The 18,935-nt window shown below is 23.4% G+C and overlaps 1 protein-coding gene across 1 annotated transcript in view; it reads left to right on the top strand.

Moving 5' to 3' along the window:
* Positions 1 to 18,483, top strand: part of LOC117172587 (putative homeodomain transcription factor) — a 39,562-nt gene extending 21,079 nt beyond the window's left edge. The window contains exons 8-16 of the mRNA XM_033360668.1: positions 512 to 576; positions 796 to 965; positions 3,668 to 3,804; positions 6,746 to 7,055; positions 11,403 to 11,631; positions 15,594 to 15,689; positions 15,759 to 15,902; positions 16,236 to 16,331; positions 17,802 to 18,483. Coding sequence (XP_033216559.1) covers positions 512 to 576; positions 796 to 965; positions 3,668 to 3,804; positions 6,746 to 7,055; positions 11,403 to 11,631; positions 15,594 to 15,689; positions 15,759 to 15,902; positions 16,236 to 16,331; positions 17,802 to 17,951 — 1,397 coding nt within the window. The 3' untranslated portion in view covers positions 17,952 to 18,483. The remainder of the gene's footprint in view (positions 1 to 511; positions 577 to 795; positions 966 to 3,667; positions 3,805 to 6,745; positions 7,056 to 11,402; positions 11,632 to 15,593; positions 15,690 to 15,758; positions 15,903 to 16,235; positions 16,332 to 17,801) is intronic.
* Positions 18,484 to 18,935: the final 452 nt, after the last annotated feature.

The following is an 18,935-nucleotide window of genomic DNA, read 5'->3' as shown; positions in this document are numbered from 1 at the left end:
ATCTAGTCGGGAGTGGTGCTGACTGAAAACAGATGATTTGGAGCGATTCGCGCGCCATATGTTGGTCATTCTAAGGACTTATTGAACTACCCTCGTATCTTATTGAAAATGCAACAAATTCAAGAAATGATTATTTATGGTTTTCATATTATTTAATTATTAATTTGATAGTCCAAATATATTTAAGAATATCTTCTAATATATTTTTTCAAACCTTTCTGAATAAAACATATTAATTTAATCCCTAGAAGCTGAAAAATAATATTATTTATAATAAACTCGCGAATCTCTAAAAAAATGTAAGAAACCTTGAAAAAATCTAGAATTGTTGGAGAATTTTTTACCCGGATTTGGCTAGACATCCTGTAATTTGATGAGATGGAGATTATAATTATCATGAAATCTAGTTGAGTGCCTCTTTAGCTTGAAACCCTATCACGCTTATTCGATCTCTGTTATAAAGGTGAAGTGGCACAGTAACTAAAAAAAATGTTTCCCACTTTCCATGCAGCACCCGATGCTTCGAAAAAGTGTGGAAATTATTCCGATAGTGATGGAGATGACTGCAATAGTTTGGTACGTTCATCACCTCATAATCGCTTGCTTTATTCCGCTACTTTCATTTCGAAAATGTAAACCTACTCACGATTTCTTTTTAGAAAATTAGCTATAGTCGTGGCTGACAAATTTTTATTGGCATCCCACGATAAAAAGGGTAAATTTGAATTGAAACAAAGAAGGTGAAGTGTGGGGAACGCGGATTAAAAAATAATAATGAATTGGTGATTATTACAGAAGGGAAGAGATATTCCGTCTGCGGCGGGATCGAGAAAAACTGTCCAAGAATGCGAGAGTGAAGAGGAAGGCGAATGTGAAGAATTGGTGACGAATAATTTTACTGAGGCGACTACTTCTGCTACTGAGTGGTTGGGAGTCACAACAAATAGCGACGAATGCAGCTACAGGTTCGAACATTTTTTGCTTAGTTGAATTGTTATATTTTTTTAATTATCCTATTATTCAATTTACAATGCATAATTCAAACATCTTTTACTTGTAAAATGTTTCATTTTAGATTTTTATTTTTCGGCTTATATTTTTAAATTAAATAATTTTTAAATGCGGTCTTGAAGACCTGAACAATTAAAAATTAAAAGCGTTTGAAAATTTTGAATTAAGAAAAAGAATAATTATTGAATCTTTTTTGAAATTGTTTTAAATCTTTTAAAATCTTTTAAAATAATTTTTCAAAATGAAAAATATTTTCAATTTTCCTAGGAATCTTAGGAAAATATTTTTGTTCTTTTGAACCTTTCACAGTAATTATTGAAAAGCTTCTAAGTTTTTTGTTTAAAATCTGCAAAAATCTATATTTTTTTAAAATTAGGTTATCATTTCAAGTTTTTAATTAATTTGGAACCTTTTCAAAACTTCTAAGTATCTCTTAAAATCACTCAAATTTTTTTAAAAATAATAAATGCTTAATTGTTAGTGGGAAAAATTGAATTAATTTTAAAAGGTATTTAGAAGTTGTAAAAATGTTCAAAAAGAATTTTATATTTGAAGAAATTTAAAACAACTTCTAGATTTATCAAGAGTTTGAAATAATTTTTTGAAACTTTTCAAGGATGTTCAGTTAAAAAAATTTTAATTTTTAATGTTTCCAGCTTTAAATTTCTTAAAATAATATAATTTAAACATTTTTAAAGTTCATTGATCGATTTTTTATTTTAGAGCATTGAAAATGATAACGTGGATTTATATTTTTTTATGTTGAAAAATTTTAGTACCTTCAATTTTATGCGTGTAACTTATTAAGCAATTAAATAAAAAAATTTTGAATTAAAAAAGCTTTTAAACTTCATTTTTAAAAGTTCAATATTCAACAGTTCCTTTTTGAGTATTTTTATTTGTGGCTCAGTTTGTATTCATTAAAATAGAGAAATTTTTAGCTTTAGTGTTCGATTTTTTTAAATTTCATTGACCGTGACAAACTTTTACGAACTTTTGAGCTTTAAATTTCAGAAATCGATTTAAAATTTAATCTTGATTAATTTTGAAAAAAAAATATTAACTTTTCGCATTTTGTTTTGGGTGTTTTAAATTTGAGGAGGCTTATAATTTCGGAAAACTTTGAATTTTAAGGTACTTTCACATTGAAAATTCTTCTAATTTTTAAGCCTATTATTTATGATAAATTGTTAAATTTTGAATTCGAGAATATGAATTATCAACAAAAAAAGTTATTATATAACTAATCAGTTGAATTTTTAACAAAGTAATCCAATGCCAAGTTACAAACATTAGTTTCGAACAAAAAAAGCTTTGAACCAAAATTATGAATCTTCAGTGAAAAAAAATGAAATTTTAAGAAAGTATTTCAACTTTCAACCAAGCAGATGAATTTGCGAGGAAAAATTTAGTAGTTGATAATTAAAAAAATAAATATTATAAATTAAAATAAAAAAGAGTGGGATTTAACCAGCCAATACGAATTTTTAACAAAGTGCTTGAATCTTCAGCTAAAATAGATGCATTTATTATCAAACGTTTGTACTTTTATAAAAAAATTGATTTTCTGCCATTAAAAAAAAAGAATTTTCAACAAAATAGATTAAATTTCTACAAAAAAAAAGATAAATGTTCAAAACAAAATGATGAATTCTCAACAAAACACATACCTTTTTAAACAAATATGAAGAAGATATATTTTCTACCAGAAAAAAGACGAATTCTTAACAAAATTCAGTACATTTTTAACCAAATAGTTGAATATTCTCTGAATAAGATTTTTTTTTACCAAAAAAGACAAATTTTCAAAAATTAAAAAATTGTATACTGAGCAGTTTGCACAATGTTTAATTATTGAATTTTCAAACCAAAAATACCTTTTTTTAGTTAAAACAATTAATTTGGAACAAAAAGAATTAATTTTAAACGAAGACGAATCTTGTAGAAAAATTCTTGAATCCTTCATTGGATGTTTGGTTTGAAATTTCATCAATTTCTTAAAAATTTCCATTATTTCGTGGAAAATTCAACTTTTCTTTTTAATACGTGTCCTTAGATTGAAAACTCAACAATTTCTTTGAATTTTTTTTTCCTTGACTGAACTTTTTCGTTAAAATTTTGTCTCCTCTGCTTAAAAGAAATTAAATTTCAACTGCTTTATAATAAATTCAACTGTTTGGCTTGGATTTTGAACAATTTAGTTGAATTTATTTTTTTTCTGGGCTGAAAAATCTTTCTTTGTTGAAAATTTAATTCTTTTGTTCAAAAATCATCTTTTTATTTGAAATTTCATCAATTTCATACAAACTTCAACTATTTTGTTGAAAATTAACTCTTTTGTGAAAATAGTTTTCAACAAAGAAAATGTTTAATTATTATTATTTTTTAAATTTGTGGATCTATATTATTGAATTTTGAAAGTTTAAAGATGAGAAACGTTCATCTAAAATTATTGAAATATTTATTAATTCTATCAATTTTATTAGATTTAATTCCCTTCTCATTAAACTTTCAGGGCCTTTGGGAAGAATACTTTAATCTTGAAGTATTTTTTTTTTTAAATTTCTAGCACAAACACAATAATCACAATTTAATAACCTACGCCAAATTCGAAATGAACCTGTCTTAACAAATAATTATAAATTTTCTTTTTCAGTTCCGAATTTGAAGAATCTGACCTTCACAGCGAGACGAATTTAAACTGCAGTGAATTTGTAGAACATCCATTCTCCTGGGAATTTGAACTTCCACCTTCTATTTTGTTGAGTTCAAGTTGCGCTGCTTCTGATCGAGGTTTCTCTTCAATTTAAAATTTATTAGATAGATGATATTTCAAGAAAAAAAGAGTTTAATTTTTAATACAATAATATTTGAATTTATCCAGAATGTGGAATTTTTCAATAAAATAGTAAAATCTTCAATCAAAAAAGATTAATTTTTTTACCAAAAGAGACGAATTTTCTACAAAATAGTTTAAGCTTTAAACCCGAAAATATGAATTTTTAACGGAATAGATAAATTTTCTAAGAAAAAAAAAACAAACAATTTTACACAAAATGGTTGAGTCCTTAATTGAAACAGATTAATTTTCAAAAAAATATATGAATTTCCAACAAAATTATTAAATTTACAACAAAAGAGGTCAATTTTTTACTAAAATGATAAATCGTTAATATTTCAATATTTTAATGAAAACAATTTTTATTTTTAAAGAAGAGTGGAATTCATCAAAAAATGAAGACGAGTTTTTTACAGGAGAGTTGCAGTTTCAATAAAAAAGATTAAATTCCCACAAATCTTTGAAAGTTTTTTATTTGCTTGATACCTTTTAAAATTCTTAAAAAGCTTCGACATTTTTTTCGAAATCTTCAAAAATCCACATTTTCTTTTAGATTTGTTGACATGTTCTCAAAAATTGTTATAAAATGTTCAAAATTGTTTTTGAGAATTTTAAGAATCTTTTAAAGTTGCTTAAAAATGTTTGTAAATATTCTCTTAAATTACCTTTTTTAAAAAGGAAATATGCAACATTTGATTACTTTAAAAATAATTCGAATTTATCGTAAATTTTTTTTGAATTCGTTTGAAAATTTTTAAAAATACTTTAAAATCTTACAAATTTTGTTGTTGAAATTTTTAGAAACTATTTGGTATGTAATTTGCAAAAATAAAAAATCATTAAAAACTTTTTCAGAAAATTAACAAAAAAATTTATAATCTTGAAACCTTTCAAATATCTACAATTTGTGTTAGATTTTTTAAAATTTTTTCAGATTTTAATTAATTAAAAAAATGTTTTGAAACTTGTAAATATTCCTAAATCTACTTTTTTAAAAATATTTTCAAACTTTCATTTATGTTCGGAATGTTTTCAAAACTTATGTCTTTTAAAATAATTCGAATTTATCTTTAAATTTTTGAAGAATCTTTTCAAAGAAAAAAATTGCCTTAAAATTTTCGAGATTTTTTTTTTCATTTTTAGAAATCATTTGAATTGTAATTTAAGAAATTAAAGAATAATTTGAAATTTTCGCAGAGTTAAAAAAAAATTATTTTCTTGAAACCTTTCAAAGTTGGTTTAAAAGCTTCTTTTTTCGAAACATTCAAAAAATCTACTTTTTGTTTATCATTTTTTGAAATATTTTCATATTTTTATTATTTTTTTAATAAAACTTTTAGTTATCTTAAAATGATTTTAATGCTATCTAAACATTTTAAAACATCTTTTAAAATTAAAAGAATTACCTTCAAATCTTCTAAAAATTTTTTTTTGCACTGGATGATTTCAATAAAATGTAGATTTTTGAGGATTAAGAAAAAATATTTTGAAGAATTTTTAAGGGTTTTAGGACAATATAAAATTTTCTTAAAATTTCTAGGAAAATTTCAAACGATTCTCTATTAAAAAAATACAATTCACTTGACTTTTAAAAAGGAAAAAAAAATTGGAAAATTGTAAGGCAATTTATTTAGTTTGAAAAGATTTAAAAAAATTTAAGATAAATAGGAATTATTTTAAAAGATATTCATAAGTTTTGAAAACATTCCGAATATAAATGCAAGATTGAAAGGATTTCGAAAAATTGAAAACAATAAGGATATTTTAGAATATTTTTAACAAAGAATCTTTTTAAGAATTTTGAAAAGTTTCAAGAGAATAACACATTTGTTTAAATACCTGGTAAAGTTTCCAATGACTGAAACGAAAAAATTACATTTTAAATAATTTCTAAAAATGTAAAAAACAGTCCAAATTATCTGAGGGAAAATTTTTTTAATTTTTAATAATTGTTCAAACATTTTAAAGATAAATTCGAATCATTTGAAAATATGTGTATAAGTTTTGTAACATTTTAATGTAAAATAAAATTTAAAAAGATTTCAACGATTTTGTGACATATTTAGGTTTTTTCAGATTTCGAAAGAAATGAAGCGTTTGAAGAATTTTGAAAGGTTTCAAGATAATAATTTTTTATATTCCTAGAAAAAATTTCAAATCATTCTTTATTTTGAAAAATTACCTTCCAAATAATTTCTAGAAATGTAAAAAAAATATCTGGAAGATTTTAATTATCACAACTTTAGATTGATTTTTTAATTTTTTGAAATCTTCTCAATTCTTAACTTTTTTTGAATGTTTTGCCAAATTTTTAATTATCTTCAAAATGATTCGAATCTGGTCTAAACTTTTTGAAAAATCTTTTAAAATTGAAAAAATTACCTTACAATCTTACAATTTTTTTTCAGCACTCTGAATGATTATAAATTTTGAGAATTTTTCAAATGGGCTTCGTAGTTTTTAATTTTGAAAATGCAAATATCAGACCTTTAATTTCGATTGCTTTTAAATTCGAACTTTCTTACTTTTCGTACAAAAAAAATGATGAAGCAAAGTGTCTAGAATTTCAAAGTTTCTAATGACTTTTCGTAATTTCCCAAAATTTCTATAGCAATCTTGAATTACAATATTGACATATCAAGGGTTTAAAAAAATTAATATTTACAAAATTGATGGTGCATAAAATTCGTAATCTTTTTTAAATAAATAATTAAACCTAAAACAGCCACTAGAACTAACATTTGATGATATTTAATAGAAAATATATGAAAAGGTGTGAAGAAGAATTTGCCCTCAACACAATTTTACACAATTTATAAACATTAATTCAGAAGCGATTTTCATTTAAGCGGATCTATTGTTGATAAAAAAATTAATTTTTTTAAATTTCTCTAGTTTCATGCACGATTTGGACTCGTCGTGATATTAAAAAAGCAGAGCTTTCGGTCCTCGACATAAGTTCTGCAATTATAGAAAGAGTAGAATCGATGCCAGAGAGTATGGATTATTTTTACGGAGGCCTGGTGCTTGCTGTGATGCTTTCTCTGATGCCTTCTATTAGAAGATTGACTGATCGAGTTAGTCCGGAAGCTTTTAATAATTCTTCAAGTGCTGAATTGACCTACGATTTAAGTTTTGTCAACGTGGGAATTTACACAGATATTCTCTGCAAAATGATCGATCTGGCATTTGGGTCTAATTTTTGGTACGTATTAAATTTTTTTTAAATTGAAATTCACTGAATTTTAAATAACAATGATATTTAAATTTCAAAATATAGTATTAAACATTTTTATATAATAAGGGGCCGTTCAAAAACTATATCACGCTATTTTGAAAATTTGTCTAAACATAATATTTTAACAGACTTAAGAGCCAAGAATACTCTTAAAACAGGGGAAATATTGCGATTTTTCACCAAAATAGGGGAATACATTTCTTAAAATAAAATTAATGTATAATTTAATGTATTAAATTCAATATATAAAAATCGTAAGCTTTCAAGTTGATATGTGATGCATATTCAACCAAATGGTTGAATTTTTAATGGAAAAAAAATTAATTTTCTACTAAAAGCGATGAATGTTTACCAAATAGTTGGATTTTCGATCGGCAAAGCCGAATTTTTAAATCACTTGTGGAATTTTTAAATAAAAAAGAATTCATTTTTAATCAAACAATCGAATCATTTGATTTTGCAAACAAAGAAAGATGGATTTTGAATAAGTTAGTTAATTTTTCAAGAAAATAATGCAATTTTCAACAGAATTGTTCGATTTTTAAGCAAACAGTTCAATTTTTAACGAAAAAAGGTCAGTTTTCTACCAAGAGATAATTTGCTACCCAAAAAGAGGAATGTTCAGTAAAACATTTAAATTTTCGACAAAAAAATGGCTTTTTAACAAAATAGTTAAATTTTTAACCAAGGAGTTACATTTTTAACAAAATAATTAAGTGTTTAACAAAAGAGTTGAGTTTTATCCATATTTTAAAGCTAAAAAGATTAATTTTTGAACTAAAAAGACGGATTTTATAGAAGTCAATTAAATTTTCTATTCAACAAGACCAATTTTTCATAAAACAGATAAATTTGTAACACAGTTCAATTTCCAACAAAATAATTTAATTTGAATCAAAATAATTAAATTTTTAACCAAACCTTCAAAGATGAATTTTCAAGCCAAGAAGTCGAATTTTTCAGAAGACTATACGGTTTTCAATATAAAAGGACAAATTTTCTGTCTAACAAAAACAATGTTTAATAAAATAGTTAAATTATCAAAACAAATAATTTAATCATTAACCAAAAATGGTCAATTTTCTATCAAATGAGATCTTTTTATCCAGAAAGAGGAATTATTTAGCAAATCAGTTAAATTTTTGAGCGAAAAAGATGGTTTTTTAACAAAATAGTCGAATTTTAAACGAAATAGTTGAATTTTTAACAAAATAATTAAATTTGTAATAAAAGACTCGACTTTTTATCAAAAAATTTGAATTTTGAACCAAATATTCAAATTTTCAACCTACAAAGTAATTTTTCAACCAAAAATACGATTTTTATAGAAGATAGTTGAATTTTCATTCTAAAAGGATAACGATATTATTTAACAAGACCATTTTTTAATAAAACAGGTAAATTTTCAACACAATAATTACATTTTGAATAAAATAATGTAATTTTCTGCAAAATAATTTAATTTTCAACAAAATAGTCGAATTTTCAACCTAAAAAGTTTAATTTTACAACAAAATAGAATTTTCTATCCATAAAGAAAAGGAGTTTTCAGCAAAACAGATAAATTTTCGTCCAAAAAAGGGCTTTTTAATTAAATAATTTAATTTTCAACAAAATAATTTAATTTTTGACCAAATAGTTCAATATTGAACTAAAATGATGAATCGTCAACCAAAAAAAAATAGTTTTTAACAAAAAGTTCATCTTTGAACCAAATAATAGATTATCCATAAAAAATATGAATTCTTAACAAAAAATTTCATAGCTAACATTTCTCCTAAGAAAGACGAATTTTCTAGCAAAAAGAAATATTTTCAACGAAGCATTGGATTTTTCGAACAAAAGAGATGACTTTATAACAAATTAGTCAATTTTTTGTAACAAAATAATTAAATTTTCAACAAAATAGTTTAATTTCTAAATAAACAATTGAGTTTTCGACCTACACAGATGAATTTTCAAAAAATCGAATTTTTTAGAAGGCTATTCGGTTTTCAATATAAAAGGATGAATTTTCTGTCCAAGAAGAATATTTTTTGACAAAACAGTTGATTTTTTTTTAATAATTAAATTTTCAATAAAATAAATAAATTTTTAACAAAAGAATTGAATTGTTATCCAAATTTTCAACATACGAAGATTTATTTTGTATCCAAAAAAACGAATTTTATAGAAGACAGTTGAATTTTCAATCTAAATGGACAAATTTTCTTTTTAACAAGACCAATTTTTAATAAAAAAAGTTAAATTTTCAACACAATAATTAAATTTCTAACAAAATAATTTAATTTTGTGCAATATAATTTAATTTTAAACAAAATAGTTAAATTTTCAACCTAAAAAGGTTAATTCTATAACAAAACAGAATTTTCTATCCAAATAGAGGAATGTTCAGCAAAGCAGTTAAATTTTCTACTAAAAAAGACGGCTTTTTAACAACATAGTTGAATTTTTAACCAAATATATTAATTTTTAACAAAATATTTAAAGTTTTAACAAAAAATTGAATTTTAATTCAAATTTTCAACCTACAAAGATAAATTTTTCAACCAAAAAGACGAATTTTATTGAAGATAGTTGAATTTTCAATCTGAAATGACGAATCTGATATTCAGCAAGACTAATTTTTAATAAAACAAATAAATTTGAAACACAATAATTCAATATTTAACAAAATAACTTAATTTTCAACAAGAAGTTGAACTTTTAACCAAGTAATTGAATTTTCCATAACAAAATAGGTGAATTCTCAATGAATTCTTGATCTTTCAAGCATAAAATTTCTCTACCAAGAAATAGTTGAACTTTCAAAAAAATCGTTGATTTATTAACATACGAAGATTAATTTCTAAGCCAAAAAGACATATTTTTTAAAATTTAGTTCAATTTTCAATCCGAAAGGACTAATTTTCCTTCCAACAAGAGCAATGTTTAATAAAACAGTTAATTTTTAAACAAAATAATTAAATTTTCAATAAAGTTGTTAAGTTTGTACATAATAGTTAAGTTTTCAACAAAATGTTAAATATTCAACCTACAAAGATGAAATGTAAAGCTTAAAGTTGATTTTTTTAGAAGACTTGAATTTTGAATCTAAAAGGAAGAATTTTCTATCCAAGAAGACAAATGTTTAAGAAAATATTAAAATTTCAAACCAGAAAGGCAAATTTTCAACAAGAGAGTTGAAGTTTCAACTAGGGAAGCTTTTTTATTTAAGAGAGTACAAAATTTAAACTAATTTTTGAATTTTCTAATTAAAAAGATGAATTCTAAAAAAACGTTTCAATTTTCAACCAAGAAATATGAATTTCAATCGTAATAGTTGAATTTTATACCCAAAAAGATGAATTTTGAAAAAAAAAAAACAGTTTAATTTTCAAGCCGACAAAAGACATTTTCTACAAAAGAGTTGAATTTTAAACAAAAAAGTCAATTTAAAAAAAATGATCACATTTTTAACAAAATAGCTGTATTTTAACTAAAATGATGACTTCAACAACAACAAAATTAATTTTTATCACAGAAGTTCAATTTTCAATCAAGTAGACGAATTTTCAATTAAAAAAGATTAATTCTGAATGAAAAATATAATAGTTAATATTTCAAACAAGAAAAGATTTTAATTTAAAATAAAAAATATTCGCAATTAGGAAAGAAAATAAATTCTCAAAGAAAAATATCATATTTTATATTTCCACCAAAAAAAGATTGTAATTCAAAATAAAAAAGACAGTTGAATTCAACCAAAAAAAGATGTAACAAAGTAGTTCAATTTTCCACCAACGAGATGGATCTTAATTATTTAAATTATTTTTTAACAAACTGCTTGAACTTAAACCAATGAGTTGAATTTTCAAAAAACAAAAAAAATGAATTCTCAATTTAAAATTGTATAATCCAACTTTTAACTACAAACGATTAATTTTCAACCAAAAATAAAATAGATCAATTTTTAATTAAAAAATTTTATTTTCCACAAAAGAAAAATAGAATTTTCAACCAAAATAGATTAATTTGTGAACTTAAAACATAATAGTAGACTTTTCAATTAAAAAGAATTAATTTCTAACGAAATCTAGATGATTTTTTTAATTGGATTCTATTAATTCAGCTCTTTTTTGGTCGAAAAAAAACGAAAAAGGGGAGAGTTTCTTGAAAACAGTGAAAAAACGAGGAATTCTTTAAAAAATGGGAAAAGAGGGACATTATTCTTTTTTCCAAAATTCAACATTGGAAAATGTGACATAATTTTTAAATGGTCCCTAAAATAATTTGAAATTGAAACTGTAATTTTAATTAACAATTTAATTGCAGGGAGCGAACAGTGATTTTGATATCAGGATTTGAAAGACTTGTTCTTTCCTCCCTTCTTTTTTTCTTGCTTGTAGTCGCTGAAAGAACTTACAAACAGCGTTTGCTTTACGCGAAATTATTTTCACATCTTACTTCATCTAGGCGTGCAAGAAAATCAGATCTTCCCCATTTCAGATTGAATAAAGTTCGCAATATAAAAACGTGGCTCAGCATCCGCTCATACTTGAAGGTAAACATATATTTTTTTAAATATTAAATATTTTATTAAAATATTTATTTATTTTGAAAAAATGGCAAAAGGCTACTCTTAACAATAATCAGGATTTCCACAAAGTCACTTTTAGATACTTTTCCCTCAAATTCTTTTTTAGTCATTTAAAAAAAATATTAAATCACCATAGTTAATATTTTTAATGCAAGGTCATCCTTGTACTTTGTTCAGTAGATTTTAAAAAGATTTTAAAGATTTAAGGTATTATTAAAAATTCCAAGGAATTTTAAAGAGTTGCAACAAATTTCGAGGGATTTCGAAAGATTTAAAAGATTTCAGGGTATTTTTAAAAATTGCAATTTTTTAAATAGTTTTATTGATTTGAAGGGATTTCAAAAGATCTTAGCGATATTATAGCATTTTTTAAATCCCAAGGAATTTTCAAAAACTTTTAAAAGTTTAAAAGGATTTCAAAATATTTCAAAGGATTTACAATATTTAAGGGCATTAAAAAGAATGCCAAGTATATTCAAGAGCTTTAAAAAATGTAGACGGATTTCAAACGATCTTAAAGATTTTAGAGTATTTTTAAAAATTCCAATAAATTTTCAAGAGCTTAAAAAATTTTTAGGGATTTCGAAAAATTTTAAAGATTTTTGGACATTTAAAAAAGTTCCGAAGAATTTTCTAAAGCTTCAAAAAAATTTCAAGGGATTTCGAAAGATATAAAAGATTTTAGGGTAATTTAAAAAATTTTATTTTTTTAAGGTGTTATTAATTTGAAGGGATTGCAAAAGATCTCAGCGATATAAATGCATTTTTTAAATCCCAAGGAATTGTCAAAAGCTTTTAAAAGTTTTAAAAGATTTACAATATTTAAGGGTTTTAACAAAAATTCAAGAAATTTTCAAGGGTTCAAAAATTTCAAGGGTTTTCGAAAGATTCAAAAGATTTTACGATAAATTTAAAAATTCCATTTTTTTAAAAGGTTTTATTAATTTGAAGGGATTTCAAAAGATCGTAGCGATATTATGGCATTTTTTAAATGCTTTAAAAATTTTCAACGGATTTCAAAAGATTTTTATGATTTTAGGGTATTTTAAAATCTTCCAATATTTATTTTTAATGTTACATTAATATAAAGGGATTTCAAAATATTTTAACGATATTAGGGCATTTTTAAATCTCGGGGAATTTTCAAAAACTTTAACAAGTTTCAAAGGATTTACAATATTTAAAGGTTTTTACCAAAATTCCAAGTAATTTTCAAGTCTTAAAAAATTTCAGGGGCTTTCAACAGATTTTAAAGATTCTAGGCTATTTTTTTAAATTCCAAGGAATTTTCAAGAGCTTAAAAAAATTTCAAGGGATTTCCAAAGATTTAAAATAATTTAGGGGATTTTTAAAAATTCCAAAGAATTTTCAAGAGCTTCACAAAATGTCAAGAGATTTTCAAAAATTTTAAATATTTTAGGGTATTTTAAAATATTACAAAAATTTGTTTTCCAGTTTCATTCATTTGAAGGGATTTCAAAAGATTTTAACGATATCACGGCATTTTTAAATCCCGAGAAATTTTCAAAAGCTTTGAAAAGTTTTTAAGGATTTTAAAATATTTCAATAGATTTATAATATTTTAGGGTTTTTAACAAAATTCCGAGCAATTTCCAAGGGTTTAACAAAATTTTAAGGGTTTTTAAAAGATGTTGAAGATTATAGGGTATTTAAAAAAATTTCATAGAATTTTCAAGAGCTTAAAAAAATTTCAAGGGATTTCAAAATATTTTTAATATTCTAGGGCATTTTTTAAAATTCCAAGGAATTTTGAAGAGCTTCAAAAAATTTTAAGGGATTTTGAAAGATTTAAAAGATTTTAGGGTATTTTTAGAAATTCCAAGAATTTTTTTATAGTTTTATTAATTTGAGATGATTTCAAAAAATTTTAAGGGTGTTATAGCATTTTTGAAATCACAAGAAATTTTCAAAAACCTTTAAAAGTGTCAAAGGATTTACAATATTTAAGGATATTAAAAAGAATGCCAATGTATTTTCAAGAGGTTTAAAAAATTCAAAAAAGGATTTCAAATTTTTTTAAACAATTTAAAATATTGTTGGGAATTTTAAAAGTTACAAAACCTTTTTTAATTGATTTCAGTACTTTAATGGTACTTCAAAGGATTTAAAATATTTTAGGGTATTTTTAAAAATTCCATGTAATTTTCGAAAGCTTCACAAAATGTCGAAGGAAATTTCAACAGATTTTAAACGACACGAAATATTGGAGGAAAATTTAAGAGATTTTAAGGAATTTATAATAGATTTTAATAATTTTTAGATATCAAAGAATTCGAAATTTCTTAGGATATTTAAAAAAATTCCAATGAATTTTCAGGATCTTAAAAAATTTCCACGGCTTAGAAAAGATTTAAAAGAATTTTCGATGTTTTAGTTTAGGTTTAAAGATTCCAAAGGAATTTTTAATTGATTTCAATAATTTGAAACATTTCAGGTTATTCTAAAAGATTGGTTGAAATTTAATTTTCAATTTCTCTAAAAAACATCAAGAGATTTCAAAATTTTCAAGAGAATAAAAAATATTGTTGGGCATTTTAAAAGATTAAAAAAAGTTTTTTTTATTGATTTCAGTACTTTAGTGGCATTTCAAAGGATTTAAAATATTTTAGGGTATTTTTAAAAATTCCATGGAATTTTCAACAGCTTTAAAATAGGTCGAAGGAAATCTCAACAGATTTTAAACATGAAATATTTGAAATAATTTTGAAAGATTTCAAGGAATTTCTAATAAATTTTAATAAATTGAAGTGATTTCAAAGGATTTGCAATATTTTGAAAATATTCTGACGGATTTTTAATTTATTTCAGTAATGTAAAGAGATTTCAAAGGATTTGAAATATTTTAATTGATACAAAAGAAAATTCGAAGGAATTTATATAGATTTCAATCATATTTAGGGATTTCAAACAAATTTCGAGTACTTTGAAAAGATTCCAAAGGATTTTAAATTTATTCAAATGATTTTAAGGGGTTTCAAAGAATTTGATATATTTTAGCGTATTTAAGATTCTAATGAGTTTTATAAGATTTCGGAGAATTTTTTTACATTCATTTTGTAATTTAAAATTTAACTATTTCATTTTCGGCTGAAAAATAATCATTTTCAGTTGAAATTTATAAAAAATTAAAAATGCAATATTTTTTTGTTAATACTCAATTTTTTTGGTCGAGAATTCATCGTTTTAGTTGAAAATTAGTTTCTTTTTTTGTGGTTGTAAATTAAATTTTTTCTCTGAAAATTTAACTATTTCATTTTTGGTTGAAAATTTATTGAGTTTTCAGACAATAATGTATGTATTTAGTTGAAAATTAATATTTCTATGGGAAATTTCATGAATTTAAAGCTTTTAAAAACGAATTTATTATACTATTTGCACTCCTTTCATTTAAAAGAATTTATTTTCTTTATTTTTCTGAAAAATCTCTTTATTTACCCTGTTATCTAAAATTTCTGAAATTTCGAATCTCATTTCAAACTTGCTGAAGTCAACGAATTAAACAAAAATTGTAATTCGCCATCCATCACTCCAATTTTAATGAAATTAATGGCATTTTTGGGATTTTGAAAATATTTTCTAATTCGAGTTCTTTTGAATTTAACTTGAATAGTTTTGAAGGCTTATTAAAACTTTCTAAATAATAATTTAAAAACTTTTAAATTTAAAATTTTTTTATTTCATTTATAAAATATTTTATATTAAAAATTTTACAAAATTAAATTATTGATCTCCAAATATTATTGGTCAGGGAAAATAAAAATGTTAGTGAAGGGAAAATCAGGGAAAAATCGAGGAACTTTGGAAATAAACTTTTGCGAAATAAATAGAGTTAAATGCATACATTTTAAATAAATATTTGAAAAAATTAATGAGTACATTTTTTATCCTTTTTTTTCAAATTGCAGAGAAGGGGACCTCAACGTTCGGTGGACGTTATCGTCTCTTCAGTATTCATTATTACTCTGCTTTTACTCTCATTTATTAGCTTGGAACTCATCAAAGTGAGAATTAATTTTATTTTTTTTACCAATTTTTTGTAAGAGAATTATTTATTTTTAATTCAATTTTAGGACCTGGAAAGTTTACACTCGCGATATAATGTCGAGGCTTTGTTCTGGAGTTTCGCACTCGGAATGTTTGTTCTCCGCTTTATGACTTTGGGAACAAAAATTAACAAAAAGTACAGAAATCTTTCGGTACTTATTACAGAACAGGTATTATCTTTATATTTTTATTAGTTCGAGAATAAATAAAATATTTTGTTTTGGATAGAAAATTCCTGATTTTAAGCAATTAAAATTTGGTTTACAAATATTTGTTGATTGTTTAAAATAGGTACAATAATTGAAAGAAAATATATTTTTGGGTTAATTTTTCTTTAAATCATTGTTATTTTAAATTTAAGGAATAATTTTAGATTCTTTGAAACAAATAATTTTACAAGATCAGGAATTTTATTATTAATAGATTATATTTTTCATGATTTTTGAGTCGTTTCCTTTGTTTGATCAATCTTTTTATATTCTTGTTTTTCACTTAATTTTCAGATCAATCTCTATTTGCAAATAGAGCAGAAACCACATAAGAAGGATGAGCTAATGGTAGCAAATAGTGTTTTAAAATTGGCGGCTGATTTAATAAAGGTATAATTTAATTTTAATAGATAATTTATTTTTCTTAAAATTTTTAAAAGATATTTAACACTTGTGAATTTCGAAACTTTGAGTCTTTAAGGTCTTAAATTATTGAAAATTAGAGAAAAATTAGAGAATTTTAGAGGAATTTAAAAAAATTCAAGAGAATTCTTGTAAAGATTTTTGGAAATGAACCAAAAAATGGTAGATTTCGAAGAAATAAGCCTTTTAAGAATTTTGAATGGTTTCAAAAGAATGACAAAATTTTCTTTGTATTTCTAAGATAATTTAAAATGATTTTTTAGTATAAAAAAATATACTTCAAAAGATTTTAAAACATTTCAAAATATTTCCAAAGTTGTCCAGAAAGAATCTGAAAGATTTGGAGACTATTTTTTGAATTTTGCAGAATTTTTTAAAGTTTAAGGAAAAATTCGATTAATTTTAAAACATATTTGGATGGTTTAGAAATTCTCAGGATTAATGGGAAGATAATTAAGAATTTTTTGTCTTGAAACATGAATTGTAAGAGAAAGTTAAAAAAGATTTTAAACAATTTCAAATAATTTCCTAAAATTTCAGAAAGAGAATAAACAAATCTTTTTAAAATTCCTGCCAAAACTTGAAATAATTTTGTGTTTTGAAAAATTAAGTTTTAAAGAAACTTTAAAAGCATTTAAAAACTTTCCAAAAGATTTCCAAAATATTATTTTTTCATTTAAAAATGTGAATTGTAAGAGAAAATTGAAACAGATTTTAAAACGTTTCAGATAATTTCAAAAATTTTCGAAAAGCAAAATGTTTCAATTTGGTATGATAAGAAATTTTTAAAAAAATCGAGTAAATCAAAAAGGTATTTGGAAAAATAAAAAAATTTTTAAATAATTTTAAACTTGAAAAGATTTTTTAAAATTTAGTGAGGCTTCAAGAGAATAAACAAATTTTCGTAAAATTCCTGGGAAAATTTAATATATTTATTTTATTTTTTGAAAAATTAAGTTTTAAGGCACTGAGTCCACTAAAAGATATTTAGGAATCTAAGAGGATTGGAACTGATTAAAAATATTTTAAAACTTGAAAAGACGTCAGAAAATTTTCAAAATATTTTTTAATTTCTTCCAAGCTTTTAAAAATCCTAAATATATTTTAAACCGAGAAGAATTTTCCCGAATATTTTGCAAAATCCTATAAAATAAAAAGATGTTCTGTAAAATTTTCTAGATTCTTTTGCTACACATCTGAAATCTTTAATAATTTTTTTGAATTTTGTCAAGAATCGTCGGAAAATGATATTTATATATCTTGAAAAATAAACTGATTATACTTATTTTCTTGTTCTCACATCTGAGAATCTAATTTGAGCTCGAATTTATCAGTTCAAAAGCTTGTAACACATAAAAAGTTATTCGAAATTTAATTTTGTGTTAAAAGGACTGCAAATAATTAGTAAAAATTCAAGCGTAATTATTATATTTTCAGGAATTGGAAAGTCCCTTCAAAATCTCAGGACTCTCTACAAATCCCTATCTCTACACAATCACCAAAGTTGTTTTACTCTCAGCTTTATCTGGAGTCCTCTCCGAGCTTTTAGGATTTAAGTTAAAATTGCACAAAATCAAGATCAAGTAATAAAATCGAAAATCGCTTTCAAAAATCTGCACGTACTCACTATATTGGTGCACAAAACTACTGACTACCTCAAAAATTTAAAATACATTTGACTAGTATTAAAATTTTCGAAATCTTTAATCTGAAATTGCAATCCAGACTTAATTTTCTATTAATTTTTCTCTCGCGCTGATTAAACAAATTGCTATCAATAATTTCAGTTCCTAAACTCGCTGGGGGAAAAAAACACTTTCTGAAATATGAATAGAAAAGTCAGAATGGTTTTGTAATTATTTTGTAAGAAGGTTTTTCAAAAAGTCGATAAAGTTGAGGAGGCGCAGCGATAAAAAAATCAAGGTTGTTAAAAAATTACTTAAGTGTTTTTGATATAACAATGTAAAAAATCAGTGATGGGAAATAACAAGTTTCTTTTAACTAGTTACATTTTTTCAGTAAAATTAACTTAAAAACTCGTTACTTTTTTAGTGACTTTCGAATATAGATTTATCAAATATAAAGAAAGCAGTTTTCGAAAGAAAAAAATTAATGTCAAGAGCCATAGAGTCCAATATAAGAAATACTTTTAGAAAGAAAAAAAAATATAATTTTAAATATTCATTTATTTACTTGAAAATTAATTTTCGAACTGAAAATCTAACTTATAGTTGGAGATTTTTCATTTTAGTTGTAAATTCATCTCTCTGGTTGAAAATTCAACTATTATTCATTACTGGTTGAGAAATGATTTTTTTTTCATTTTATCATGCATTGAAAATTGTGTTATTTTGCCAAAAATTCATCCCTTTTTGAGTGAAAATCTTCTTGGTTAGAAAATTCAATTTTTTTTCTTGAAAATTCAATAGTTTGATTAAAACTTTTTTTCTTGCTTGACTGAAAATTTTTTCTTAGTGTCAAATACAAATCTGGTTTAAAATCTGTCTTTTTTTAATTCAACTATTTTTTATTTAAGATTAAAACTCTTTTTTAATGGATATATCAACTATT

Source organism: Belonocnema kinseyi, chromosome 5 (genome assembly GCF_010883055.1).
Source record: "Belonocnema kinseyi isolate 2016_QV_RU_SX_M_011 chromosome 5, B_treatae_v1, whole genome shotgun sequence".
Classification (NCBI taxonomy): Eukaryota; Metazoa; Arthropoda; class Insecta; order Hymenoptera; family Cynipidae; genus Belonocnema; species Belonocnema kinseyi.
Note: the sequence above shows the minus strand (reverse complement) of the source record. Positions and strands in the feature narration are given on the sequence as shown.